Below are 27,952 nucleotides of genomic sequence, written 5' to 3' on the forward strand. Positions count from 1 at the left end.
TATAATAAATATTCCAGAATATTTATGCAGAAATGTCAGACAAAACCTATTCTAAACGAGAACTGACACCCACAATAAAAATGTTCTACTTTATCAAAAATATGTGCCTAGCTATCATCCTTACATCATATTCAAATGTGAGGTGATGTCCTGAATCCCTGGCCTACCTGGCAGCAAGTCAGTATGTCAAGTCCAAAGTCCTGGGGTCAAGCAAAGTCCAAAAGTCAGGAAACACAGTCCAGATGTCAATCCAAGTAGTCAAGTCTGAAGTCCAGCAGTCAGGATACAGTCCAGAGTCAAACCCAAAGCACAGTCCTGTAGACATCCAGGAGCATCCAAGCCAAGGCCCATCAACATGGGCTGCTAAACAGACACAGCTCCTCAGCTCTGCTTCCCTTTTGTTCTTTGCATGCTGATTGCAGCACCTGGGCTTGATGAGGCAGGTGACCCTCACCTGTTCCAAGCCTACTCCAGCTGAGGAATCACACACTTCCTCCCAGAGCTAGCTAGCAAGCCCCACCTGGCCAGCTAGGGAGCTATAGGCCCTTGCCTGCCTCAGCCTCCTAGAGTGCCACTCCCACTCAGAGCCCACCATGTTCAGGGAGACAGGGGTTCCTCTGCTGGTTCCTGTGCACTGACCCCTATCCCCTCCGTCACCCTGTGAATACTTCTTTCCCCACCCCCTGCTTGCCCCAGTGTGTCCCCATCCCAGCTACACCCCTTCCTTCTCCCCTTCGTCCTGCCAGTTCACGACTGGTACAAACCAGTTTTGGTTCCAGGAAAAAGAAGTTAGCATTTTTTGGTCCTTTATTTAGTTGTGGATATCTGCTACCACTCCCTCAGGCTCAACACTGTTTAGGCAGACCCTGTATCAACGGCATGATTCACTTTCTGATATTGTACAACATTTCACTATGTATTGAAAGTGCTCCCAAATTAAAATTATACCCCATGTGAAAAATTTACACATCAGAAAGTAGGCTAGCCACCCTGGTATAGATGCACAAGGAATTAATCCACAGAGAACTTGTATTCCTTCAAAAACTCAGGAAAACATCCACTTTGTGCTCCTCTTTGGGTTTCCATTACACTGGTACCTTGGTTTCCAAACTCAATCCGTTCCGGAAGTCCGTTCTAAAACCAAAGCATTCCTAAACCAAGGGCCGCTTTCCCATAGAAAGCAATGCAAAACAGATTAATCCATTCTAGACTTTTAAAAACAATCCTAAAACAGCAATTTAACATGAATTTTACTATCTAACGAGACCATTGATCCATAAAAGGAAAGCAATAATCAGTGTACTGTACTATAAAATAAATAAGACAGTATTGTAGATGATAAATTTTATTTTTTTTAATATTTAAAAATATATATTCTTAGCTTCACTGATGATAGTCATTCTTTGCATGGGGGGCTTTTATCCATTTCTGCAGTCAGTCAATCAATCCATCAGTAGCTGAACTGGGTTCCACACAGTCACAAAAACAAATTAACTGAAAAAGCCTCAAAAACAAAAACACGAAATAAATAGCAAAAACAAAAGTGCCAAACTTAATCCATTCCGGAAGTCCGTTTGACTTCTGAAATGTTCAAAAGCCAAGGCACAGCTTCTGGTGCAGGCGCCCTGGAAACAATAGCTGACAGCCACATCGGACGTTCAGCTTCTGAAAAACATTCAAAAACCGCAACACTTACTTCTGGGTTTTCGGCGTTTAAGAACCAAGGTACCACTGTATTCTACCTTGTAACCCATGTCCAGTGTAACTAACACGCACATACCATTTGCAGGTAATTTCTCTTAGGAATAGCGTTTCTCAGCAGAAGACACTGTGCATTGAGAATGAGTTTCCTTAATGCCTGTCATCCTCAACAGCAGACAGAAGCATCACTGACACAAGATAGAAACAAAATTCTTACTCTGATCTACTAAATTTCATTTTGTTAAGAATACTAAAACTCTCCAGTTGACAGCTACTGAAAATAAACTACATCTTGAAAAAAGTCCACTGTGACTGTAGCAGAGGCTACATCTAACACAGTTATGGCTGACAGACTAGAAAGTTGCTTTTATATTGTTAATACTGCGACAGGGTTGTGTAGTGGTTAAGAGCGGTAGTCACGTAATCTGGGTAACCGGGTTCGCGTCTCCGCTCCTCCACATGCAGCTGCTGGGTGACCTTGGGCCAGTCACACTTCTGTGAAGTCTCTCAGCCCCACTCACCTCACAGAGTGTTTGTTGTGGGGGAGGAAGGGAAAGGAGATTGTTAGCCGCTTTGAGACTCCTGAAGGGGAGTGAAAGGCGGGATATCAAATCCAAACTCTTCTTCTTCTTCTTCTTCTTCTTCTTCACAGGGAACATTTTGAACTTCGTGACAGTGGAGGTGGTTTAGCTGACACTTTGCTTTGGACTCCAGATGAGGCCTTTTTATGGTCAAATCTCAGGCTGCGAATTGTGCTGTTTATAGCTGCAACACATGCTTTCCAGTCATATCCAGTTTCCTTCAGCTCAAAAGATGGGTAAGTCTCTTGCAGAAAGTCTAATAATAAAAAAAGCAAGTTACAAATTGTTTATTCAAGTTTTATATTGCTTAGTAAGTATTGAGTTATACACTGTTCAGATTAGGTAAATTAAAGGCATCCTACTTTGAAGAGAGAATCCTACAGTACCCGTAACTGCTTCTGACAAGCAACTACTAAATCAGGAATCCTACAAATGAGCAGTAAATGCCTTTTGGAAGAGCCTCATCAACATGATTGCTCCTCTGGTGCTGTGGAGCCCTGGTATCCTAGGGAGCAACGTGTGATGAAACAGGATGGAAGATGGTGGCACAGAACTCGCTCCAAAGCTGACTGAGCACAGATTAGGGCGCATAATTGGACCTACCGTGTGGCAATAAGGGCAGCAAAGAAGTCCTACTTCACAGCCTCTAGTAATCATCCAGCAGAGCTCTTACAGACCATCAGGAATCTGGTCTCATGTGTAGGTGGGGACAAGCATTTGGAGGCCTCCTTTGACCATTTGACCCATTATTTTGAGGATAAAGTTACTTGACACTGTAGCAATTTCAATGCTGCCATTATTGTAACAATTCCACCTTGATCACTGAAACCTCTTGATGGGGCACTTCTGGTGGGTTGGCCTGAGATTTGGTTGGCTTATGCAGTAAAGACCAAACCTTGAAAGTGGCAAGCCCTGCTGTGGAACGCCCTACAAGTAGAGGTTTGGCAGGAAGCTTCCCTGCCTCATATTCTGAAAGAGGTCTTGTTTAGACAGAGTTCCACAATATGAATTTCTTTTTCACCAACCAGTATCTCCTGATGTTTTATTCATGTTTTAAATCTTATGGATACATTTGCTGATTTTATAATATTTTGTATACCACCCTGATATATCTTGTTAAATAGCAGTTTATAAATATTTGAATAAATATTTCACAGCCTGACAGATCAGTCCTATATAATGTCTGCTCAGAACCAAATTGCACTGAATTCCATGGGGGGTTACTCTCCCGTTAAATTGCCTTTAGGGATTGCAGTCTGCATCTCTCCTATTGAAACTGTTACTGACCTCTAAGAGCATTTATTTTGTTGCAGTCCAGTGGATGTGTGCCACGGTCCAGGTTGCCATACACATTGCTTTTTATCAGGATATTCTCTGTGAACAGATGACGTATCAGGTAGCGTGCTGAAAGTTCTGGCCGAGTTTTTCCCTTGGCTGCAAAAATAACTGAAAAGGGCAACTGGACATTCCTTGATGGGTTCCCAAGGTGTGCTAGAGAGGAGGCATTATTATTATTATTATTATTATGAAAAAGATTTCAAACCCTGTTCTTTAAGCAGAATGGCTCAAGAATGGTTGACAAATGTCAGCCCTAAGATTGTCAGTCTGAAAGCAGGGACCATCTAAAAAGCTTAGAAATCTAACTATCCTGTTTTGTTCTAAGTGGAATGGTTTCATGTTTGTTTTCAAAACTGATTAAAAATGAAGAGTTCTGTCTCTACAATGAGCAGATTCCTCATAATTCTATATTTCTGAAATGCCTAAAGTAGGTAACTAAAACAAACCCATGTCTGCATGCTCAGCCTAAACTGAAGCAGGGAAAAAATGAAGGACGATTTATCAGTCAGACTGCTAAAAGTCTAATTTAACTTGTGAGCTACCCAGCTAGGTATAACCCACCAGCCACTATGCTCTGCAAGCTGCTTGATCGCCCCACCCCCATTCTTCCCCTCTTAGACAGACAAGGGGGGAAATGCAGGTTTTTAAATGCCTGGAGGACTGGTTTACAGTGTTTGCATACTGCATATGGCTTGCACAGTTCTGACATAGAAAACAAAGGTTCAGCAGCTTACCCATTGGCTCTAAAGAAGGTGGTTCGCTGGAAGAAGGTGCGTTTTTATTATTATCCCCTGTTGAATTCTGAAGCTGGTTTGATACTGAACTGGTTTGAGAATTGATGTCACTCTCTTCCCCAATATCAATTAAATCTACACACATGGATGTGTCTGGAGCTTCAGGAGCTTTCTCTTTTTCCTCAGTGATCTAGGAAGCAATGTAGCAGGGAGGAATATTTCCATAACTAATGTAAAAATGCAGTAATAAACTTCTACAAATATCATAAGGAAGAAACTTAAATGAATTAAAGCAAGAACAATATTGTCTATTATTTTATTTCATAGTATTTTCAATTGAGTAAGCTACGTTATTTTTGCTCTTGGCAATAGCAGTGACACAGTAGCAAAAGAGGTAGGCATTCTTCTGTAAATTCTCTATTCAATTTGAAACATCTGAAGCAATGGCCGTGAATCACTACTTCCGTAACTAGAGATCTATAAATATTTTGTATCAATGAGCCTGAAACATCCATAATACTTTCTGGGTTTCAGCGTTTATTATTAACTTCTGATTTCAAACTTAAAATAATTGCTTTCAGAGAAATGCAGTCTGGGCTAGGATGTGTTTATAGAGGCGTCAACACAAAGAAAGAACTTACTGGACTTGTTTTGCTTTCATAACGTAAGCAGCGGATCATTGCATTCACATTTGTAATACAGGTTTTCCAGTCTTTCCCATGCTCACTTAGATCATAACTTGGGAAATAAGCAGCAAGAAATTCTGCATTCAAAAACACATTTATTATTTTTTGAAGCACACTTATGTTACTATGAAACACCGCGCTTCTGTTTTAAACAAACCATTGAATAATAATAATAATAATAATAACAATAATAATAATACCCCGCCCATCTGGCTGGGCTTCCCCAAGCCACTTTGGGTGGCTTCCAACAAAATACTAAAATACAGTAATCCATCAAACATTAAAAGCTTCCCTAAACAGGGCTGCCTTCAGATGTCTTCTAAAAGTCTGGTAGTAGTTGCTCTCATTGAAATCTGGTGGGAGGGCGTTCCACAGGGTGGGTGCCACTACCAAGAAGGCCCTCTGCCTGATTCCCTGTAACTTGGCTTCTCGCAGTGAAGGCTGGATCTCAGTGTCCGGGTAGAACGATGGGGGTGGAGATGCTCCTTCAGGTATACTGGAGCGAGGCCGTTTAGGGCTTTAAAGGTCCACACCAACATTTGAATTGTGCTCGGAAATGTACTGGGAGCCAATGTAGGTCTTTCAAGACTGGTGTTATGTGGTCTCGGTGGCCGCTCCCAGTCACCAGTCTAGCTGACGCATTCTGGATTAGTTGTAGTTTCCAGGTCACCTTCAAAGGTAGCCACACGTAGAGCGCATTGCAGTAGTCCAAGCGAAAGATAACCAGAGCATGCACCACTCTGGCGAGACAGTCCGCGGGCAGATAGGGTCTCAGCCTGCGTACCAGATGGAGCTGGTAAACAGCAGCCCTGGACACAGAATTGACCTGTGCCTCCAGGGACAGCTGTGAGTCCAAAATGACTCCCAGGCTGCGCACCTAGACCTTCAGGGGCACAGTTACCCCATTTAGGACCAGGAAGTCTTCCACACCAGCCCGCCTCCTGTCCTCCAAAAACAGTACTTCTGTCTTGTCAGGATTTAACCTCAATCTGTTAGCTGCCATCCATCCTCCAACCGCCTCCACACACTCACACAGGACCTTCACCACCTTCACTGGTTCTGATTTGAAAGAGAAGTAGAGCTGGGTATCATCCACATATTGATGGACACCGAGTCCAAACCCCATGATGATCTCTCCCAGCGGCTGCATGTAGATGTTGAAAAGCATGGGGGAGAAGACAGAACCCTGAGGCACCCCACCCCATGAGAGTATTCATTTTGAGAGCTTGTGTAAATTGAAATATTTATGAAAATAAATACTGATTACCTGATTATAATCAGACAAAGGCGACTAGGTAGTAAAATATGTTAAGAATATTTCATAAAGCAAAGAAAACCATATTTCATCTGAACTGAATTAAGTGCATGTATATCATCAGGCTAATTTGTTTGCTCCAGTTGCAATAGGAACTGCCATTTTTGTGTGTGAATGTATGAAAACATGCAGTTTTTTGATACTTGCAAGTATAATTATACTTGCAAGTTAAAGGCAACATTAGGGAAAGAATGTCTGCAGAGGAGAAAAAGTGCCCAGCGAGGGTGGAGTTTAAACCTTCTCCTATTCACTATTCTCCCCCTTTCCATTGTCTCCTAGCCATATTTCTTTCTGTTGTTCTAGGCAGCTGGGGGGGGGGGGAGAAAACCACTTGAGAGAGAAGGAATTGTGGATGAGAACTGGCAGGGAAATGATTAAGCACTTTTCTTCTTGGCTACTTCCTACCTACTGTTCTACTCTATCTAAATATTGGAAGAAAACATAAAACTGGAAACCCTGTCTGAGTCTTATTATGTAGTTCTGGCCTAAGGAACTACCAAGGGTTGAAAATCTAACCCCTTCTCTTAAACCAGTGTGACATCAGACGGCGGTGAGCGTCCTGGGGGGCGCCGCTCCCGGCGATGTCACCCCCCTCAGGGGTGACACCCAGGGCGGACTGCCCCCACCTTGCTCCGCTACTGCGTGACATACCTCTGATTGCAGCGACCTTGTTTGGGTCTAGCGTCCTGCGTCCTCGAGCCCTTGTACCCATAACACTGCATAGCAATGTTTCTTTTGGGAACAAAACCCGGACCAAGTAGCGTGCAGCATACTTTGGCACGGTCTTTTGCCACGCTTTCATCAAATAGTTGCCAAGGACCTTCACATTTCGCTTTGGATCACCAATGAACTCTAGATAAAGGAAAATATTAGAAGAGTATTAAAACAAAATTGCACTGTGCCCACTGCAAGTCCTCCAAAGTGCCATTCTGGGCTTCTAACATTTCACAGACATGGCCCACCTTTTTGGAAGCCCCCACCCACCCACCCCATTCAGTAAAGACACAATTTTTCTAATCTCTTAACCATGATTAAGAAACTGGGAATGGGCCACAGACTCCTTACCCCTTCTCCTGCAGCACATGAACTTCCCCATCCCTGCTCTTTTCACAAATAACAGTAGTGCAGTATTATTTCTACCCAGATAGTAATGCTAACCATCCTTGCAAAGTCTGGTTGCAAACTTCAGTGAGCTGTAGGGAAAGTCTCCTAAATATTCAGTCAAAAGAATAACACTCAATAAAAAAAGAAAAGGAAAAGGATGCAACACAGAAGCACCTTTTAAAACAGTGCCAGGCTGAGTGATGGACAGGGAAATTGTTGGAGGATAGTGGCTGCTATGAAAATACAACCTGCCATTATGCCCTTGTGACGCCTCCACCAAAGGGCAGGTACAATAGGGATGACTTTTGCCTTTATGGAGCAGGAAGTGAGAAAGCAGAACATTAGTGCTATGAGAAACAGTGGGTGGCTACCTTTTCAGTTTAATGGAAGAATCCCTGTGCATGCAAAAGAGTGGAATTAAAGAAGGAATTAAGAGCTAAACACATTATTCTTATGAAAACTGTAACTCACCAAAATTATGACTCATAGAAGAAGAAGAGGGTACCTCATTACTAATATCTGTACCACCGGTTGAAGTTCTGTAAGTTACCAACGTTTTTTTCCTCTCCAAACTGGTTTCAGGTAATATCACTGGTGAGGGTACAGCTGAAGATTCTACCTGAGCTGGACCATCAGTAGTTGAAAGACTAGCTTGTGTAGTTGAAAGACTAGCTTGTGAAGGAAGGTCACGCATCTTATTAGCTGTAACTGGTGCATTCAATAAACGACTAGAGGCAACTGCTGAACTGGCAGAAACAGAAGATGACGAGGGTGGCTCATTACGAATACTTCTACTTCCAGGTGAAGTTTTGTTAGTCACTGTCCTATTGTTTCTCTCCAAATTAGCTGCTGGTGTAGATGCTACTGATGACACCACTGGTGAGGCTATTGCCAAAGATGCCACAGTAACAGAGCTTTCATTGGCTAAGGTTGCTAGATTGGTTTGTGAAGGAATATTAGGCATGTCACTAGCCACGTTGAATGGGGGACACAGTGAACGGGTGGAAACAATTGTAGGAAGTGGTGGACTCTGCCTGTGCACAGGGGGCTGTGATTCAGGTTGAAGGGTGTGTGGAACTGGCTTAACTGCAGATCTGGTCAAAATAGGAGCTCTTTGTAGCTTAACCTTCATGGGTTGGCTCTGACATCCATGCCCAGGGGGTAAGATCTGACTTGGTTTTCTTTCTGTTGCCTTCTGGATTCTGATTTTTCCAGGTAAGAGATTTCTAGGACTTCTGTACGTAAACCTAAGTGGCCTCTGAAAAGGAGAGAAAAACATTGAGCAAACACTTCATTTTGCCACACTGCTTGGCATTAGCCACATTTGAAAAAGTGGAGATTATCAGGTGAGGACATAGTGGAGGCAGGAGTACTCAAATGCTGTGCTTTGAACGGAACTGAATTTATATGTTCAGATTTGTTTTGCATCGTGTTTTGTTAGCCATCTTAATCACAGTCTACAGTGGTACCTCGGGTTAAGTACTTTATTCATTCTGGAGGTCCGTACTTAACCTGAAACTGTTCTTAACCTGAAGCACCACTTTAGCTAATGGGGCCTCCTGCTGCTGCTGTGCCGCCGGAGCACGATTTCTGTTCTCATTCTGAAGCAAAGTTCTTAACCTGAAGCACTATTTCTGGGTTAGCGGAGTCTGTAACCTGAAGCGTTTGTAACCTGAAGCGTATGTAACCCGAGGTACCACTGTATTTGTAGCTCAAGCTATATAAAGTTACAGTGGTACCTCGCAAGACGAACGCCTCGCAAGACGGAAAACCCGCTAGACGAAAGGGTTTTCCGTTTTGGAGGCACTTCGCAAGACGAATTTCCCTATGGGCTTGCTTCGCAAGACGACAGCCCATAGGGAAATATCCGGGACAGCGGGGAAGCGCAGCGCGTCTTCCCCACTGTCCTCGGACCTCCTCCGAAGCCGGGCGGTGGGGCGGGAACACCTGCCCCTGCTGCCGGGCTTCGGAACGCTGCTCCGAAGCCAGGCGGCGGGGCGGGAACACCTTCTGAAGGCGGGCGGGGGGCGAAAGTCTTTGTCCCCCCTGCCTGCCTTCCCAGGGGCTTTTAAATTGCCCCAGACAGCGGAGAAGTCCTCCGCTGTCCCAGGGCGATTTTAAAATGCTGCCCGCCAGCATTTTAAGATCGCCCGGACAGCGGAGAAGTCCTCCGCTGTCCCGGGGTTTTTTAAAATGCTGGGGGTGGGAAGAAAAGCCCTTGTCCCCCCCCCCAGCCTTCAGAAGAGGTCCGGGGACAGACTGTCCCCGGACCTGGTCTGAAGGCGGTTTCCCTAGGAACGCATTAATTGATTTTCAATGCATTCCTATGGGAAGCCGTGCATCGCAAGACGAAAAACTCGCAAGACGAAGAGACTTGCGGAACGAATTAATCTCGTCTTGCGAGGCACCACTGTATTTCAGCAACTTTGAAAAAAGTTATACAATATAGGCTAGCCTTTTGTATGCAAACATTAGGTTTATGTTTTTGTGCAGTGTTTTCTTATTACTATATACACAATCTTGCATTGTAATAGAAACCAAACATCGCCCCGTTAGATGTACTGTGCTATCCCAAGCTGTACACAGTTATGTGCCTCTGGTACAGGGTTAGGGATGCACAGGATGTTAGGATATTTCCGTTCCACCTTAAAAAGGACAGGCTGTTGTGAGTCACAGCCTGCGTACTTCCGGCTCACAGGAAGTTTCTGTTTTTGTATATAGTTTTTGTTTCTCTCTGTTGCCTTGACACGCAGGCAGGCAGTCATGTTCTTCCTTTGTTCTGACCAACGCTGAATAAAGCTGTAAATATGCTGCTCTCCTGAGTGCATCTTTCATTGTGCGAACTCTGCAAAAAGGGCGTGCATGAGTCCTGGGATGTGCAGAGCTATTTCCGAGGCTCGTGTCGCTAATTGACTGATACTGTATCTACGGGAGATTGATGGATTGTCCTGAGACGGTGTGGAGTCATGATGGCCTTTGTCTCCCTGGCAGTATCCTAACACAGGGATGGGGGACCTGTGCCCTAGAGATACTGTTAGACTACAGCTCCAATCACCCCTGACCACTGGCTATACTGGCCCATCCCTGCTCTAGTGCATGGCCAGATTAGAAGCTTAATGCCATTTTTAAATCACCATGAAAAACAATAAGAAAAACACCATTAAAGACAATTAGAAAATTAACAAAACATCAACAAAAACTAATTGCAACTACAGCAATTTAATACTCACTGGTTTTAAAAGTAAAGGCTTTAACCGGGTGTGTTGCATTTCTGAGACCTTGCGATGAAGGCTCTCAAACTTCTCATCCAGTTTCAGAATGGCATCATACATGGCCTGCAAATATACATTTATTTATGTCAGATTGGAAGAGAGATTCAAAGCCAGCTGGAACTCAAGGGAGAAGACTAAGAAACTGGTGCCTAAACAGACCTTGTTTTGGAAGAACTTATAAAAGCAAGGATGGAGAACCAGAAGTTGCTGGACTTAAACTCCTGTCTATCCCAGCCAATGGTGAGGGTGTAATGACATTTGGAGGGCCACACATTCCCTATCCATGGCAAATGGCTTCTCAAACAAACAATGAAGGATGGCACAGTACCTGACAATAATTAAGGACTTCCATAAGAGTTTTCTGCTGATCTCCTGCACATGAAGCTTCAGATACAACACTCCCCTAGTGTAAAGACAATGAAAATGTAACCCTAGTCACAGGAATAATTGGAAACAAAAATGATAAAATAAAGCTCTCAAATTTAAAAGAAAGCAATATTTTAATTTGCGCAGTTCCTCCTGCAGAGAAGCTATAAATTATTTTTGGAAGAATACATACACATTCATCATCAGGGTCATATTCATAAATAACATCTCCATCTTCATATTCAGGCTCTTTGGTTCTCATCTAAGAAAAATATTGAAATAAAGAATATAAATAACATAAATTATAACTGATATGGCACTTATAATCATTTGTGATTATTGTTCCGTGGGCTGACTAAGAAAAATTATTTTAATCCATACTCAGTTTTGTTAAGAAAAGCAGAACGCTGGTGCCACGCTGTGGATAAGAAATTCATTACATGGAAACGATCAATGTGCTCCACAGATACTAATAGTTCATAGAAAGACGGTAAGCAGGGCTTATAGAAACAGTTTGAATTGTTATATTTTTGTGTCAGTTATTCGATAAAAGTTTATACAGTCATACCTCGGGTTACAGACGCTTCAGGTTGCGTTTTTTTGGGTTACAGACCGCTGAAACCCAGAAGTACCGGAACGGGTTACTTCCGGGGTTTGGAGGTCGTGCATGTGCAGAAGCGCCAAATCACAATCTGCGCGTGCGCAGACGTGCCACTGCGGGTTGCGAATGTGCATCCCGCACGGATCACGTTCGCAACCCGAGCGTCCACTGTATTTTAATGCTGGGATAAGCTGATTTCAGTCTTTTGCAGTCTACTTAAAAAACAACCCCTAAAACCCTAGAATCTCTGTGACCCGAATTAAGTTCTTAATCTGAGGTACCACTGTACAAGTAATTTATTGGAATATACTTACCCCCATTAGAGAGGATGCAAGTCGGCGCCTTTTACGTAAATAAACTAATTCCATTTGTTCTGGATTGCGGCTGAGCCTTGGCGCACTTGTTGAAAGATTTTCCTGTGATCCAGCTTGCTCCTCTATATCCAATAAATCTTCATTACCTTCTAAAAATGTAAGTTAGGCACTCAAGAAAGATTTAATGTAAGTTATACCACTCAAATGTAAGTTATACCACTCAAGAAAGATTTAATTTAGTTTTATACCTCACTATCCCAATTAATTAGTCTTCTCATAGAAAAGTATTTCCAGAAAATTTTGATTCGCTGTGGGTAAGATTTCAAATCTGGCACTGGAAGGGTAGAAATCTGGGGGTCACAAGTTTTGGCTTGGCTACAGTACCAAGGCCAGACAAAAATTATGCTTCCCTAAATAACAACGCTTCCTTATGAAAAGTCATAATCATCTTTCAAAATGAAATTAAACATAATTACCATATGTAAGATGAGTTACATAGCGACCATCACACTTCCCTTGAGTTTCAGGTCCATTTTCTGTATCTTCCATTTCTGAATCATCAATTATTACAGTGTTGTCATCATCTTCAGCGTGCACTGCAATATAGCCTAAAACATGTACACAGCAAGGGAGATGAATTAGATGCTATTAAGTACAGTAGTTTACACTTCTCTGTATAAGCCCAACAGCCCAATGTATCTACAATAAAAGCCTTTTATTGAACCATATAGTAGATTTTATGTCTACTCTACTTTATAATTTAACATAACGTAAATAAAGCAGCCTTCTCTCCCTCCCCCCGCCCATTCAAGTTAATGGAGGGATTCGGTTGACTTGTACTACAATCACAAACCTCCACTTTCCACATGGAAAGTGAAGGTCTAGAGAAAATGGCTTTCAAATTAAGCACAGCTGCACATTGATAAGTACTGCTCCTCCCAAGCAGTTATGACCATCCAGTCACCGAGAATAAAACTTCATTCCCACAGATTAATTCTCATTCACCCAATGTTAAAGAGTAAAGATGAGGTGGGGCAGGGGGAAAGTGTAGTGAACCTGTTTTGCAGGTTTGAAGAGACAGTTATAATAGCAATAATAGTGTGCAGCTGATTCATATGGAAACACACAGTAAAAGAACAATGCAATAAGTTCATCTTAAAAGTAGCCTGAAATATCACAAAATAAAGGGGCAGAAGTTACGGCAGAAGGTTGGAGCATGCATTGTGTGCATCACACAAAACCAAGAATCAGCACTGTACTGTACTTGGTGGAGGGAATGCTGGATTGTGGATTGGACCCAGGTCTTGCATCATTCATTTACTTCCTTATTAATTGTTTGGGGTACATTTCACTTTGTACCTATTAGAGCTGCGCTTGCTTCACTTTTCCCTTGTCTCTCTTTTTATTTTAGGAGGGAGGCTTTGGGCAAAAAAACAAGACTTTCCAGTGGTCATATTGGAAAGGATGATGTGTTCATTTGACTTTTAGATTATGCAAAGCACATGCATGTGCTTGCCCAATTATGTTCCTAATTGTCTCCTGAGTAGATTCTCCCCACTCTCAGCAATCTATTGAGCAAAGCACAGAATCCTAGTTTGACCTGGATACATAAAATAGGAGTTAATGAAATGTCTTACTGGATGCTAAGACTTACAGTACCCTATCATTAGGTATGAAGCACTTAAATTTTATCACAAGAATAAGTGTACCTCTTTTAAGGACACAAAACCCAAGGATCAATGACAGCCAAAGAAAAAGACATCAGAACAAAGATGACAGCTGTACCATTCAATGTGGCTCCATTCAATGCTTTTGTGGGGGAAACCCCCTCTTTTTTAAAGGGAAAAATGTTTGTACTAAACACACACCCTGACACTTTAATTTTTATGCTGCAAAGCAGGTCTATGCAGCTGCCTTGTTTCTGGTGTTAGAATGACAATACATGGCCTAATATTTCCTCATTTTTTAAAAAGTGATCACACTAACCACTATGTTTTAACTTTTGTGTTCAACGTGGGTGTGAGACAATTTCTTGGTATGAACTCCCACCACTGGCTCTTTGGGATACTGTCTGGATGTCCTCATTTTATCTTATTTGTTTAAATAATTGTTTGAAATAACAGTTTGGAAATGAAAGGGAAAAAATTAAGCACCTTTGGATGGAATAATTTCACCTTTCCATTCTTGTTTTCAAAGACACCTTACAAAGTTATAGGAAAATTAAGCACACCACAAAGGTATAATTTCTACAACTCTGAGGAAGCTGCTGTTCTGAGCACAGGGCTGGTTTTAGGTTTGATGAGGCCCTAAGCTATTGAAGGTAACGGGCCCTTTATATGTCCAGCTGTCCTTTGTCAACAACAAATTGTCGCTGTTTTTGTGTGTTGAATATATGCTATATGGTAATTTATGGACCTAATAGGTATCTAAAGCCATTTGCACATAACAGTTAGGAGCCTAGGCAACACAAAACACTGTTGCTGTATGTAGGTTTTATTTTGTTTTTTATCTTATATTTTGGATATGTACATCCAGATTTTTCCCCCTTTAAATTTTTTGGGGCCCCCAAGAGAGTGGGGCCCTAAGCTATAGCTCGTTTAGCTTATACCTAAATCCGGCACTGTCTGCGCAGTCAGAACGGCCCTTTTACTCTCAGCTTTAAAGTTTAGATGGACGACTGCGCTGCCTTTGTACACACAACTGAGCGATGCTCATTTCTGAGGAAACACGCGTAAGACTGCTCAGGGTGGCTGCCAGTCTTGTGCCCCATCGAGCACAGGGGGAAACGGACCTGCGTCTCCCCGCCCCCTCCGCACAGAACGGCTTCCTCGAGCCACCTGCCGTGCAAACGGCTTCCCGGTGTTCTTCAACGGCAACGCACGCGCATGCGCAGTGGCGAGGGAAGCATTTTCGTACATGCTCAGTTCCTTCGCGTAGCACAGCTACAGAAGGTGGGCGCTCGCGTCCTCCCCACACTCCGCGCTCACCAAGATAGCGAGCTTTCATTATCCCCTCAGTTCAATAAGGTTTTATTCGCCAGCCAAAGAAATCTCCTCAAGCCTGGCCTCGTTTCCCCCGCCCGTTAATCTCAAGCAGCCTTGGTTACTCCCCCCCCCCCCAACAAGCGCCGACGTAACGCTGACAGACAAGCGCGCTGCGCAATAGCAGCGCCGCTGAGCACGAAGCGGGCCAATAAGAGATCAACACGGAGGTGGCTCCTCGCGAACGGCTCGGCTGCTTGAGCAACGGCCGTTTGCGCGTCCAGCCGTTGGAAACGTTTCTTGTTTGCGCAGGCGGCGGGTGGGCTCCCGGCTCCCTGTCCGTTTCTAGCTTCTTACCTTTCGCAGACATGGTGCCGAAAGAGAGGAGGAGGGAGGGGAGCCGCGGACAGCGAGACCCAGCGACGGAACAGACCCGGAGTCGGGACGCGGAAGCGGCTGCAGCGACGTGAGGCACAAAACAGTTTCGGTTACCCTTGCGGCTGCGCAGTAGGGACTTGGGCGCGTCTGGCAAACGGGCGGCCGAGGGAGGGGGCGCTGAGGTGGTGGCTTCGCCTGTCCCTTACAGCGTTTGCGGGAAACGGCCTTGAGAGAGCGCCCTTCCCTCCGTCGCCTCTCCCGCCCCACGAGATTTCAGGATGTGGTGACGGCAAGCGCACGTTCAAGCGCACGTTGGGGTGCTTGGAATTCAAGGACTTGGTGTTGGGGAGGGGTTTGCAAGAATCTGGAAGCTTGTGTGTTTTTTTCCTGCATTTTTATGATTTTCTGTGACCATTGGGCCACTCTGTTTTTTTAAAAAAAATTCTGGATTTGAATTTCTGTGTGGTGGGCGGCTGGGGGAACAGTTGTTGAGGGGGTTCTTCAGCAAGAAGCAAAGAGTGGAAGAGAAACCTTCTTCAAGTTGTCCCCCAGAGTCTTAGAAAATGTACTGTACACTTTGTTGATTTTTAAATGTTTTTCTGTCATGTTTAGAAACTTAAATTATTGCTCCTTCAGTTTTTGAAATGCTCTTTACAGTATGTGTGACTTTAAAGAGCACTTAATAAACTCTTCTTGTACCAAATTTGGCTTTGTTTGGACTTTTTTTGACCATAGGAACGCATTAATTGAATTTCAATGCATTCCTATGGGATTTCGTGCTTCGCAAGACGAAAAATTCGCTAGACGAAAAAACTCGCGAGGCACCACTGTAGATTATGATGACCTATAGCAAGAGTAGCCAATGTGGTTTCCCCCAGAAGTTTTTGGACTACAATACCCACCAGCCCCAGCCAGCATAACCAATGGGAAGGGGTGATGGGAGTTGTAGTCTAACATCTGGAGGACACCACATTGGCTATCCCTGGCCTATAGTTTAGGTGGCTTTAAAAGGGGATTAGACAAATCCTTGGAGGAGTCTGCTGCAATCATGTTGTCATGTACTTGGCGGTAAGTCCCACTGAACTCAATGGATGGAGCTTAGTACAGAGTACAGAGGATTGTACTATATGACTTACCGTTGGTGATAGATCAGGAGAGCTGTAGTCCACTTCCGGATTTCGAAGAGGCATACATTTGAAGCACAATCTGGTAAGGAGCAACTGTAAGGAACGACTGTTGCTTTCATGCCCCTGTTTGTGAGCTTCCCAGAGACATTTGGTAGGAAAGAGGATGTTGGATCAGGCAGACCTTTAGGGCTGACCCAGCAGTGCGGCTCTTGCATTGATTGCAGTGAAGCGAAGAGAATGGAGCAGTTTAATTGCAGTCACGTTTATTTGCCATTTCTATACACACTTCCTAGATAATCAAACTTTTCTGACACATTTTAGAGAGGGGGTTCACAATGAAACTGTCACTGTTTTTACTAAAAATAAATACAAGACTTAAAGTGTTGCACAGCTCTAAAATATACAAAGGTTTGGATTTAATGTAAACTTTGAAAACATTTTACAAAAGAAACCATCTTTGCAACAATTTAAAAAGTTCATATTTACAAATATTACAAAAATACAAAATGGATGCAAGTCCATAAACCATTGTCTCTTCTGCCAGCATGAACTGGTGATAGTACCAAAATAGTTACACTGTAACCTTCTTAATTGGTTTTTTTTTTAAACTTTTAAGTCATAACCTACAGTATTTCTCTAAATCTGCCACAATTGCAGCAAATGCACTCTATCAGTGACCTTTGGCAAATGCAAACATATGCTTTATTTGCTTCAGCTAATCCATATTCTCTATGCTGCCACAATATTAAAATAGGAAAGAAAAAATGTTATTGAAAGAAAAGATCAAACAAACAGCTGCATAACTTCAAAAACCATTCTTGTAACATCAGTGCAAACAACATAATTGCAAGTTGGAATGCTGGCTCACAAATTACTTATGTGTTTATACCCTGTTTCAAGATGGGATGTGTTTTGAGGGCTCTGAAGACACTACTTGTGAGCACAATCCTATGCATGTTTACTTGGAAGTAAGTCCCACTGCATTCATTGGGGCATGCTCTCAGGAAAGCGTGCATAAGATTGCTGATTTAGGTTGTTTTTATCTCCAAATTTTGTCACCCTGGTCCAGAGATCTATGCACTCATACACAGGCAAGGAGCTATTGCTGGTTATTCCCATTAACGTCAATGAAAGGGCATCACTGTGTGCATAAAGTTATGCCCCATCCTCAGTTCTAACGGGAGCAACCCTTGTGGGCAGCAGAGCTCCATTTGCCAACCATCTATTGCTGAATCAGGGGTTGTTTGCCAATATATATATTTTAAAGTGGATTTACAATCCATATTCATTTGGGCTTTTAATCTGATAAATAGAAAATAGAAAAACTTTGTCATAGATTTTTGAGTAAACAAAATAAGTTTTTTATATGATAGTTTTGTGAGCATTACATAAGAAGGTGTTTCACTGCCTTCTAATTCAAGTTGCATGTACTTTTTTAAATATATCTCTCTATATTTATATAGCTCTCTGTGGTATCAATACGAAATCATTAAATGCCTTGGAGTGTTATCCACCATGGAGGCGTTCGCCAGCCTCAATGCACTGTGGATGGCACCTACAAGACTGACATCTTGGAGAAACCAATTCAGCTGTTTTCTATAACAGTTTTGCTATAAAACACATTAGCATTTTTTAAACAAATGAATTTGGCACTTGGATCCTAAACACGTTGTGGTGATATTTCTGCCTGTGACACTGAAGCAATGCCGTTGGTGATGCTCCATTGTTAGCACCAAGAGTTAAGACTCAGTTGTCTTAGCATCAGGAGTTTGTAAGGGTACTCTGGCAGTAATTGAGAATGGCCTCAAATGGCACTTGTGCCTCCCATATCAAATTTATTATATTGTTCTTTACTTTTTTAAAAACTACATGAATCTTGTCAACCCACCAATGCTTTCTACTTCACTTGCTTTTGACCACTTTTTAGAGCTTGCTTAGTAGCTCTATTAGGCTGCAATCCTGAATACATTTCCTGGAAGTAAGTCCCATTTAACTTTATGGGACTTACTTCTGAGACAACATGCATAGGATTGCACCATTAGACTTGCTTGTAATACTAACTAACACCTCTCTATTACACATCCCTACCAAACATTTAGGTTAGGTTTTGCTTATAGCAGTCCAGATCCTAAATGTCTGCCCCAGCGTATCTGCCTACTCCACCTCCATAACATCTCTGCAGTGTGCCAGAATGTTGTCATAGTTAGTGACAACATACTGGCTCAGAAGTGCAGATGGCCCATCCTAACTCTTTATTTGCCAGCATGGCAAATTTTAGAATTGGGCCAGTGATATCCTGTTCTCACTAGTCTTTTTACACACATGCTTACCATTCATCTTTTGCCACACTGGAGGACTATAAGAAAACCTAAAAAAAGAAAACCTTGTATATTTTTCAGGTGCCCCTGATGAAGATGAACTTCAACAATTTGTGACTAATTTTGAATGTTGTTCTTTGCTCAATCATTTCAACTACAAACAATATATTTAAGCTTATCCTTATGAGCAAACTAAAAAGTAATCCTCCCTCTGCTTTCCACCCCTTCTAAATTCCTAGTAAAACTTATTTCTGCTTGAAGCCAACTTACTTGTAGACTTACTAGTGACTATCAACTTAATTCTGCCATTTGATTCAATCTGTACTGCACAACACATTCCTCCTTAAAACTGCCCTCAGCACTAAACCTTCCTGCATTTGTATTCCACAGTTAATATCAATGGACTGCATTTTAGAAAACTGGGCCTGAATGTCTATTTGATTTTGGAGTCTATTGCAATGGGGAAACTGATGCATCTATGGAAAATATTCTATTCTAAAAATAGTGACATTGTTTTGTGCATATGAGTGTGTTTTTTAAAACCCCTGTTGTACTTGATCTCATATCAATTTGTTTTTGCTCCTAGTTTTCTGACAAGAAAATTCAAGTAACTTCAAGTAATCCAGCTTTTGTTTCCCTGCCTTCATTTATTCAAAGTATTTGCTTGGATTCCTTTTCCACCCCACCCACTATATATTCCCACCCTGTTAAGCATTTCTGGTAAAGCCAGGACCAAAAGAAACTGAGCTGTATGTGGCTGGCGTAATAGACCAAAGAGCTTCCCCATTCCAAGTTTAGTAAGCTATATAAAGTATGCATACATACACCTATTTCTCAGCTATTTTTTTCACAGTGTCATTTTCTAAATATTTAGGTAGCATGAATGTTGTCCGCACAAAGCTTCACTGAAAAGTTGTTACACAATTTTATTGATGAATCAAGAGCATTTGTTGCATGCTTAATAGTTATTTATTTTATGAACATGAAACTAATCTTGTTTCAAGATTTACGTTACCAGGTTATGACTAGGTCACCCAACAGCCTAGTAGTAGTAGTAATATGAAAACATTTCCTTATACTTGCCCCCTCTTTACAGTCATTGTTCAAATTAAGTGTCAGACATCAGAGTAAAGTCTGACAGCTCATATTTTGCATTTAGAAGAGGGGGAGGTGTTTATTTTCCTATTTAAAGTGTGCTTTTTACCCGAACAATTGTTGTTCTTGTTGTTATGGTTATGGAGGCACTAGAACCTTAAATCCGTTTAACAGATGTGGCTTCTCCCAAGAAATCCTGGAGTTGTAGTTGTGTAATGGGGCTACGAATCTCTATGGCATGTGTGGGCAACCTTTGGACTGCTAAGTCCCTGCCCCCCCCCCACGCTTCTGAATTTTGCTGTTTACATGCAAAGGAAGTCACACCGAGGGAATTATCTTTGTGAGCCTTCCTTGCTATATAAATTGCACTCCCCATAGGTTGCCAAATACGATGGGGAGGAAGATGTCTGGGAAGAGACAATAGGATTAACTTGATTTAAGAGACTGATGTTATTTTCATTTTACCAACTGCAATCTGACTAACTACACTTCTCTAGATTCTTGGCAGGGGGTTGGGAGAAGCCTCAACTGCAAATCTGGTTTATAAACAGTTTGTATTTGTAGTGCCTGCCAGTAAGCCTCTTGCCACAAGCTGCTCTTCGAAATTAGCTTGTTTGGAACAGCACTTTTGGAAAGAAAATTGATCAGATAATATCAAATTAATCTTATAATAATATTTTATTCAGATTTTCCCAAATTAAAGGGTTAAATTTGTATTAGAGGCTTTCATTATTCAATTACAAGTGGTAGATATGTAAATTATGTTTGATATTAAAATTGTATTCACAGAATACAGTCAGTACCTTTTTTAATCCTTTTTTGTCTTTCAACAAGGTTATCGTTTGCCACCAACCAATTTTCTCTCTGATAATTCTATTTACACATGTTTATCAAAAATATGGATATGTACATCTGTTTTGTTCATTTCTTCTAAATTTTGTTTCTGTTCATTTTAATGTAAAAAAATACCAATTCCTCAAGCAATTTAATGTTTTTTCCCTAGGGAAGCACAACAGTGAAGGTAATGTTTTTGATCCTAAATGACATCTTTGGAGGGGCAGAGGGAATTCTGAAAATTGGATAATGTAAATCTACATTGACAATGAGAAACATGAAGACAAATGAAATGAAAGTTAACCATTTAGTAAATTTCTACTTATAGAAAAATGTGAAGTAATAAATAGCTACAGATCATCTTCTCATCTCCCAGTCTCTTAAGCAACCCTTAGCATTTTCAAGCATCAATATTGCCCTGCATAATATTTGACTGCTACAGAATTGGCCTTTTATAGTCAGGTGAGCCAAGTGATTGCAGAGTCCTCCCATTTAACAGTCAGAAGTGTGCTCTGGCCCAGGTGTAGCCTATGTGGAACTCTGAGAAGATCGATCATCATGAGGACTCCCGTCGGAATTCTCAGTCTCTCCTTCGGAAATGGCTTGCATCGGGGTGTTGTACAGTCTGCAGCGGACACTGTAGCGGCTACTGCTGGCTGCCGGGGGTGCCCGTGACCGCCCCACTCTTGAAGATGCTGATGTTGGAAAGCTTTTTGAGGAAATCCCTTCTGCATTCATTCTTGGAGTGGAAGGAGAGAGAGGAGCTAATGCCTCGGCACTTGATGAGGCTTGGGGAGACTCATCAGCATTTTGAAGAGCATCCCCAATTAGTTCTCCAGGAGATTTGGGTGAAATAGGGCTCTTTAGTATCTCTGTGGCTGACATCCTGTAGCTAGAATCAGACCGGCTGCCCTTTTTCAGGAGCAACAGTTTGAATTCTTCATTAGATGTGTTGGACTTTTTGGCATTCCTGTAAATAAGCCCAGGAGATCGCTGGCTGCTTGCTGGGCTTGCTGCACCAGTTGTAGGGGGAACATTAGTTGAAGCCGCAGGTGATGTGTTGCTGGCACTAGAAGACACGCTGCTAGTACTAGATGAAGCTCTCAATCTGTTCCTTGCAGAAACCTCTCCAGAGTCCTTTCTTCCAAGAACTTTCCTTTTTGAGCTGTAATGGGGAGGGAAGAAGCCATCATATTCACAGCTTTGATACCTATCTCATACTGTTTTTGCTGAGCAAGATCACAAGATATTTGCAATTATATAGACAGTAAACAGTGTCCTCTATAAAACTGAACTATATTAATATATTTACCAATACAGTATAATGGCTTCTGCATCTGTGCATTTACAGGAGAAACAAATACAGTGGTGCCTCGCAAGACGAAATTAATCCGTTCCGCGAGTCTCTCCGTCTAGCGGTTTTTTCGTCTTGCGAAGCAACCCTATTAGCGGATTAGCGCTATTAGCGGTTTAGCGGCTATTAAAGGCTTAGCGGCTATTAAAGGCTTAGCGGATTAGTGGCTAAAAGTCTATTAGCGGCTTAGAAAAAGGGGGGGAGCGAAAAAAAATCGGAACACTCGCAAGATGTTTTCGTCTTGCAAAGCAAGCCCATAGGGAAAATCGTCTTGCGAAGCAGCTCAAAAACGGAAAACCCTTTCGTCTAGCAGGTTTTCCGTCTTGCGAGGCATTCGTCTTGCGGGGGACCACTGTATAGGTGAGCAATGCCTAACAGGCTCAGAAATCACAAGGGTGATGACTATGATTCCAAGGGTCAGGCTTCACACAGATCCCTGTCCTCCTTTCAGTAGAGAGGGGGATGAGCTTCTGACCAACATAGGAATCTGAAAATAATTTCTGTCCCGCCTCAAAAACAAGTAGGGGGCGGGGAGACCTAGCAGTGCTATTGCAGATTTCATACATATATGCAGTGCTTTTCCCCCTAAAAAAATGTTTAGGTATACTCTCATTTTCCTACTCCTATTGAAATACTGCCCCTCAATGAAGCCAAACTTAGATTCACAAATTGTTTAGGGGTATGCGTACCCCTGCGTCCCACCCAGAAAAAAGCACTGCATATACGTGCATATGTCCATGCATTTACACAGCCCTCATGTAGTCTTCAGAGCAGGTTCTTAACAGCAGCTGGAAGAGGTTTTATTGCAAACCCGCTATGTCTGCACCAGGTTTGGAAAGTCCACCTCTCCCATTCCTGTTTCCTCTCTTGACTGCTACTTGGACCTGTTGATCCAATTTTTCCTTCACCCTGTCCTCAGTTTAACTCCCAGTAACAAGGTTGTTGCTCATGAATGACAACTAGAAAGACATAAATGAGGCATATCATGAAGACCATTACAAACATTCCTGTGCAGTGGATTGAAGAATCCACATTTCAAAGCTAGTAGTTTATCACCGCTGCTCTGAATAGTTGATTGATTCACTTTAGGTCTATTCCTATTGCCATGAAAATAGCACATTTGCTGTTTTTAATAACCCTAAAATGAGCTTACCGGTGAATAACTGCAAATAGATCCTCTGTTGTTCGAGGCTTATTTGGAGACACAAAAGCTTCTTCTGCTTCAGTTTGAGAATCTTCACTTAAGGGTGAGAATATGGAATCATCACTTGGGGAAGATTCTTCAAAACAAAAAGAGAAGACCTACTGAGACTTAATCAAACACTTTCCCACACGTTACAATAGAGCTGGTTAATGTAATCTACTTGCTCAGTAATTAATGGAGCTGCTAGTATAATGACAGGCACTAGACAATCTAGTCTAAATATTGGATGATCTGTCAAAATAATGCTTAGTTGTAAAGGGTTACTGCTCTTTTCACAGCTGAACTGAAATAAAAAGTAATGCAAATTCATTCCTACACATATATATATTTCTGCAAAGCATGGTAGGTTTTCTCTCTCTCTGCTGAAAAGTATTGGCAAAGCTCCATTAAAATAAATGGAGCTGTCAGCTGGCTGATCTCTGTGAACTGCCACCACAGAAAGCCATCTCACTCAAACAGAACAAAAATAGTTACGAATGTACCTTTTAAGACATCATCATCTGGGGTCCTTTGTGACTCAGCTGCTCCGCTGTCACTCTCATCAGAGGCACTTTTGGTTGGAATACCTGACACAATTTCGTTTTCCTGCTCAGATGATTTTTCACTGAGTGAATCTACAGTTGAGATCTCTGATTCATAGCTGATATTCCCAGGCACTTTGTCATCATGTTGACTTGGATCAAGCCGATGCTTTAGCTGATGACTAATGTCTGTTCCCCCACCTGCGGGGCCAGACTGGGACATAGTTTCACGTATAGGTTCGTATTCCAACTTTTGTTCACGGTATGCAGGTAATTCTTGCTGAAGCTGCACAAGGTCAAGACTCCTCTCCTGCTCTGATCCATATGTGGTTCTTTTCCCAATAGAATTGCTTGAAAGGTCATCTGAGCCTTGTGGAAATTGTTCAGCAGAACTGCCACAGGCTTTACTTAGCGTACTCTCTAGTAAAAAATCATGAACCCGATGCATTGGATCTGTTACATATTTAGCTGTTGGAGCACCCACATTTCCTGAGGTCACCATCTGTTTGCAGGTATTCTTTTCACTGAAAGACAAACTGTTAGCCATGTGAAGTTGTTCTGGGGTTATCTGTACTGGAGATACATCAACATAGGACACAATGGCCTCTTCCATGGAGTATTGTCGTGATATTTGCTTCTTGCTTACATGTGGCTTCATTTTACCAGAAATGGCAGTAACCAATAAAGTGTTTCCTTGAACATGGAGCTCTGTATGATCTTTTTGTTTCACTTCTTCAGGCTTATTAATGGATCGAAGATGTACAGACTTCAGAACTGAAGGTGTGATTGCAAGGGCTTGTGGAGGATTGGAGTTCAGTGCTTCTTCTACCATACTTGGTTTATTGTAATTAAAAGCATGTAGTTGGTGTCTGTGAGCATATGGTTTATTCAAGACATTATGAAGAGCACTTAGGTCAAGATGAGTAGGAGGTATAACTGGAAGTTCTAGATCTTTGTTTAGAGATACGCTGCCATCTTTAGAAGAAGGCTGTTGTAATGAGGACTTCCTTTCTGGTACTTTTGGCTTTCTTTTACTCCCCCCTGGGGATAAGGGCCCAGAAAAGAAAGCTGTGGGAAAAGATGATGTTGGTGTTTCAGACTGACTTGAGTAACCACTTGAAGGAGAAGCTAAGCCAGCCAACTTTTCTGGGGAAGCCAATTTGAACTCGTTCTCAACAGAAGGGAGGGAGGGAGTGGTGGCTCTTGATCCAGACTGTGACGTTTGTGATTCAGAACTTTCTGGCGACTTTATGCATTCTATGACTGTAGTACCCGTAGCAGTGCTAGAATTGGATAAAGACCTATAAGGGTCATTCGATTTCAAGTCATTTAAAAGCCAGAGATCTGCATAGTGAGATTGTTCAGCACCTTCGTCTTTAAAGGATGGGATGTCCATGGTGTCAAATGGAGGGTCTTTTAATCCGCTCTCCTCCTGATTATCCCAGGCGTGTTCCTGCTTGCTTGGCAGACTAGTGTTTTCTGCTCTCGAAGGTGTGTTTGAAAACTCGAGGGGCAGCTTCATTTCCCTGGAAGTGTGAGGCATGTGCTGCTGCCCACTGCTTATCTTTGGTTCTTTCTTCTCAGGAAGATCTATGCTGCTGTCAGATTTCCTTAAAGACGAACTGCGTTTTGGTGGGGCTGGCTTTGCCTTTGGTTTCTTTAGAGAGATGCTCTGCTTTCCTTGCCTCCTATGGTTTACGTAATCCTGCCAGGTGCAGTTAGTGAGATTGGAAGCAACGCTTGCATTCTGGCCACTCTCGGAACCCACAGCTGCATAGTTACAAATATAACTTTTAGTTCCCTTGAGACCACAGTCAAAGTGCATGGAGGTATAATAGCCTTCAGTGTCAACTGAAAAGTGTGAGCTACTGTCTGCTTTGTCAGATGGTGTCTTCTCTATAAAACTATCGTATGTGGCCATGCTTGTAAAACTTGGACATCCCAGACTGTCTGTCTTGGGGCGTTCAGGGCTGAAATCCTGGCGGCAGGATGCATCGTGGTGGTGATGCAAGAAATTCCATTCACTGTCACTCGTGTTGCTGTTATTAGGGTCATCAAGTAGATCCGCTACAGTGGAAGTGAAAGAACTTGTCCTGTGTCCTCTAACCTTATCTAGCTGATCACTGTAGTGTTCGGTTATGAAGACACTAGAATCTTCATTGGCATTAGGGGCAATGTTCAGGGATAATTCTGAATCACAGTGTGAAGAACCAGTCAGTGGGGGAGAGGCAGCAGGAGGAATTGTTTCAGATGTTTGGGAAGGACATGTTGAGCTGCTTCCACTCCAGTTCCCACTGGATGACTGGTGATCATCTTTCTGGTCCATGTGACTGCTAAGAAGAACCCCAGCTGTGGAGATGGAGTGAATGGGACTTCCAAAGGTATCAGAGTTTGATGAAATATCACAGCTTCCAGAATCTGCCATCCTTGACAACCTTGACCTCCCCCTCTCATTTGAATTACAGTCTGGACTATGAAGATGCTGAGAACAAGTTAGACCTATGGGATGGTGTTCTTGTGAACACTGGGTATTGATGACATCTTTACTCTTTGTGGAGATCCTTTCTTGGCTTGCTAGAAAGTGTTCTGCATCGTATGCTGACATTTTGGCACCAGAGTTGTGGTCCCCTTCATTGGCTCTAGCACCTTCACGAGGAAGACTCCTAGATCTGACGCGGTTGCTTACTGATGTTGTAAACATGGGATCACCATTGTCTGTCAGCACCAGTATGTTGCCAGCTGAGTGAGACAGGGAGGCTACTACGCTCTGACCCCTCTGAGCTCGAATTCTTCTCCGGGATGGGGCAGCAATAAGGATTTCTTCTGTCTGGCACTCAGAGTCTCTGGTACCTGACCTCCTGTTGACGTTATTAGAGAAGTCTGGATTTGCATGCACAATCACATTCCGCTCTCTTGCTACGGGTGATTCGTCAGAATCTAGGACACACACAAAACTCTGTGAGGCACCATTTCAGTTGGCTGACAAGCTATGTCCCTTACATTGGCCTTAAAAATGCATCACATAGGGTTTTTCTCCTCCCTGCCCAAGCCTTTCAACAACAGTAACTAACATGAAGAAAAAGGATTTGCTATGGGCCAAATGAGAGGGTTCAAGCAGATGTGCTTAAACATTATATCCCTTGTTCAACAGGGAAAGCTGCTTCCGGGGGGGGGGGTGTCTATTAGAACAAGCAATTTGCATCAGGAGTGCCAAACTCATCACTCCAAGTCATCCCCCTCCTTGGTGGCTTTTCCTTTGAGAAGTACAAAATGCAAGGGAGCAAGCAAACCACCCTTATCTAAATTCTGAGTATTTATTATATTACGATAGCTTGAATCTTCAATTCATTGTCATTGTACAACAGATGTGAGCTGTGTACACACCTTACATTTAAAGGACATTTAAAGCTCACAGATCCCTCCAAAGAAAGGAACTACAACACATAGCACCCTTAACAAACTATAGTTCCTGGGATTCTTCGGGGAAATTCATGTGCTTTAAATGTATGGTGTGTATGCAGCCAGTAGAAAAAGTCTATGCTTCTTAGGTCCAGTGGACTTGACCCTGATTACCACTGACTTAACATTTGTATAGAAAAGAGCCAAGTCAACACATCTTATGTATGTTATCGTTACAATTCTTTTTAAAAAGGTCAAGGAGACAAACGTGAAAAGAGGAAAAATATTTGGGAAAGTTTTCAAACGTTGAGAGCTATCAGGCATAAATATTCAATTGGTCTTCTGTATAAAATCAGGGACAGTTCATCATCACGTTGCATCATATCATTTGTCACTGCTTTACCTTATGGGTCCCTTGGCTACAAGAATAAACTTTCACTGAATCTAGTTACTTTTTATGTACACACTATGGGTATCAAAACAAACAAAAATAAAAGAATACAACAAAAATTAAGCAACTCATTACACTTAAACAATAAGGGCTGGACACGTATATCTATATTACTCAGTAAGGCCTACTGTGCATCAAGACTGAAGGCTGTAATAAGTAATATAGTTTGGCTGGCAGTATTTAATAATAATAAAAAAGACAAAACAAAAAATAGCAATACCCAAACGCATTAGATTTGAAACTCCACCATCATTGAAGTTGAAGTGTTCCTTGGAAAG

At 42.3% G+C, this 27,952-nt stretch overlaps 2 protein-coding genes across 6 annotated transcripts in view; both read right to left on the reverse strand.

The window, feature by feature from the left end:
- Nucleotides 1-2,347: 2,347 nt before the first annotated feature.
- BEND2 (BEN domain containing 2) lies at nt 2,348-15,505 on the reverse strand (the record flags this gene model as incomplete). Its single annotated transcript, XM_082221203.1, has 12 exons — nt 15,351-15,505; nt 12,489-12,620; nt 12,013-12,161; nt 11,291-11,359; nt 11,060-11,134; nt 10,690-10,794; nt 7,931-8,717; nt 7,007-7,207; nt 4,996-5,117; nt 4,355-4,544; nt 3,570-3,773; nt 2,348-2,538 (listed from the first exon to the last, which is right to left on the reverse strand). The coding sequence occupies exons 1-12, from the start codon at nt 15,361-15,363 to the stop codon at nt 2,348-2,350; spliced, it is 2,238 nt and encodes a 745-aa protein (XP_082077329.1). The 5' UTR covers nt 15,364-15,505.
- A 1,239-nt stretch (nt 15,506-16,744) lies between these two features.
- Nucleotides 16,745-27,952, reverse strand: part of NHS (NHS actin remodeling regulator) — a 247,781-nt gene continuing 236,573 nt past the window's right edge. For all 5 annotated transcript variants that reach the window (XM_082220852.1, XM_082220851.1, XM_082220854.1 and 2 more), the window contains 3 exons: nt 23,786-26,761; nt 23,253-23,379; nt 16,745-21,910 (listed from right to left, as the gene is read on the reverse strand). In XM_082220852.1, coding sequence (XP_082076978.1) covers nt 21,274-21,910; nt 23,253-23,379; nt 23,786-26,761 — 3,740 coding nt within the window. In that variant the 3' untranslated portion in view covers nt 16,745-21,273. The remainder of the gene's footprint in view (nt 21,911-23,252; nt 23,380-23,785; nt 26,762-27,952) is intronic.

The sequence above is a fragment of the Podarcis vaucheri genome (assembly GCF_965113315.1).
Source record: "Podarcis vaucheri genome assembly, chromosome: 4".
Classification (NCBI taxonomy): domain Eukaryota; kingdom Metazoa; phylum Chordata; class Lepidosauria; order Squamata; family Lacertidae; genus Podarcis; species Podarcis vaucheri.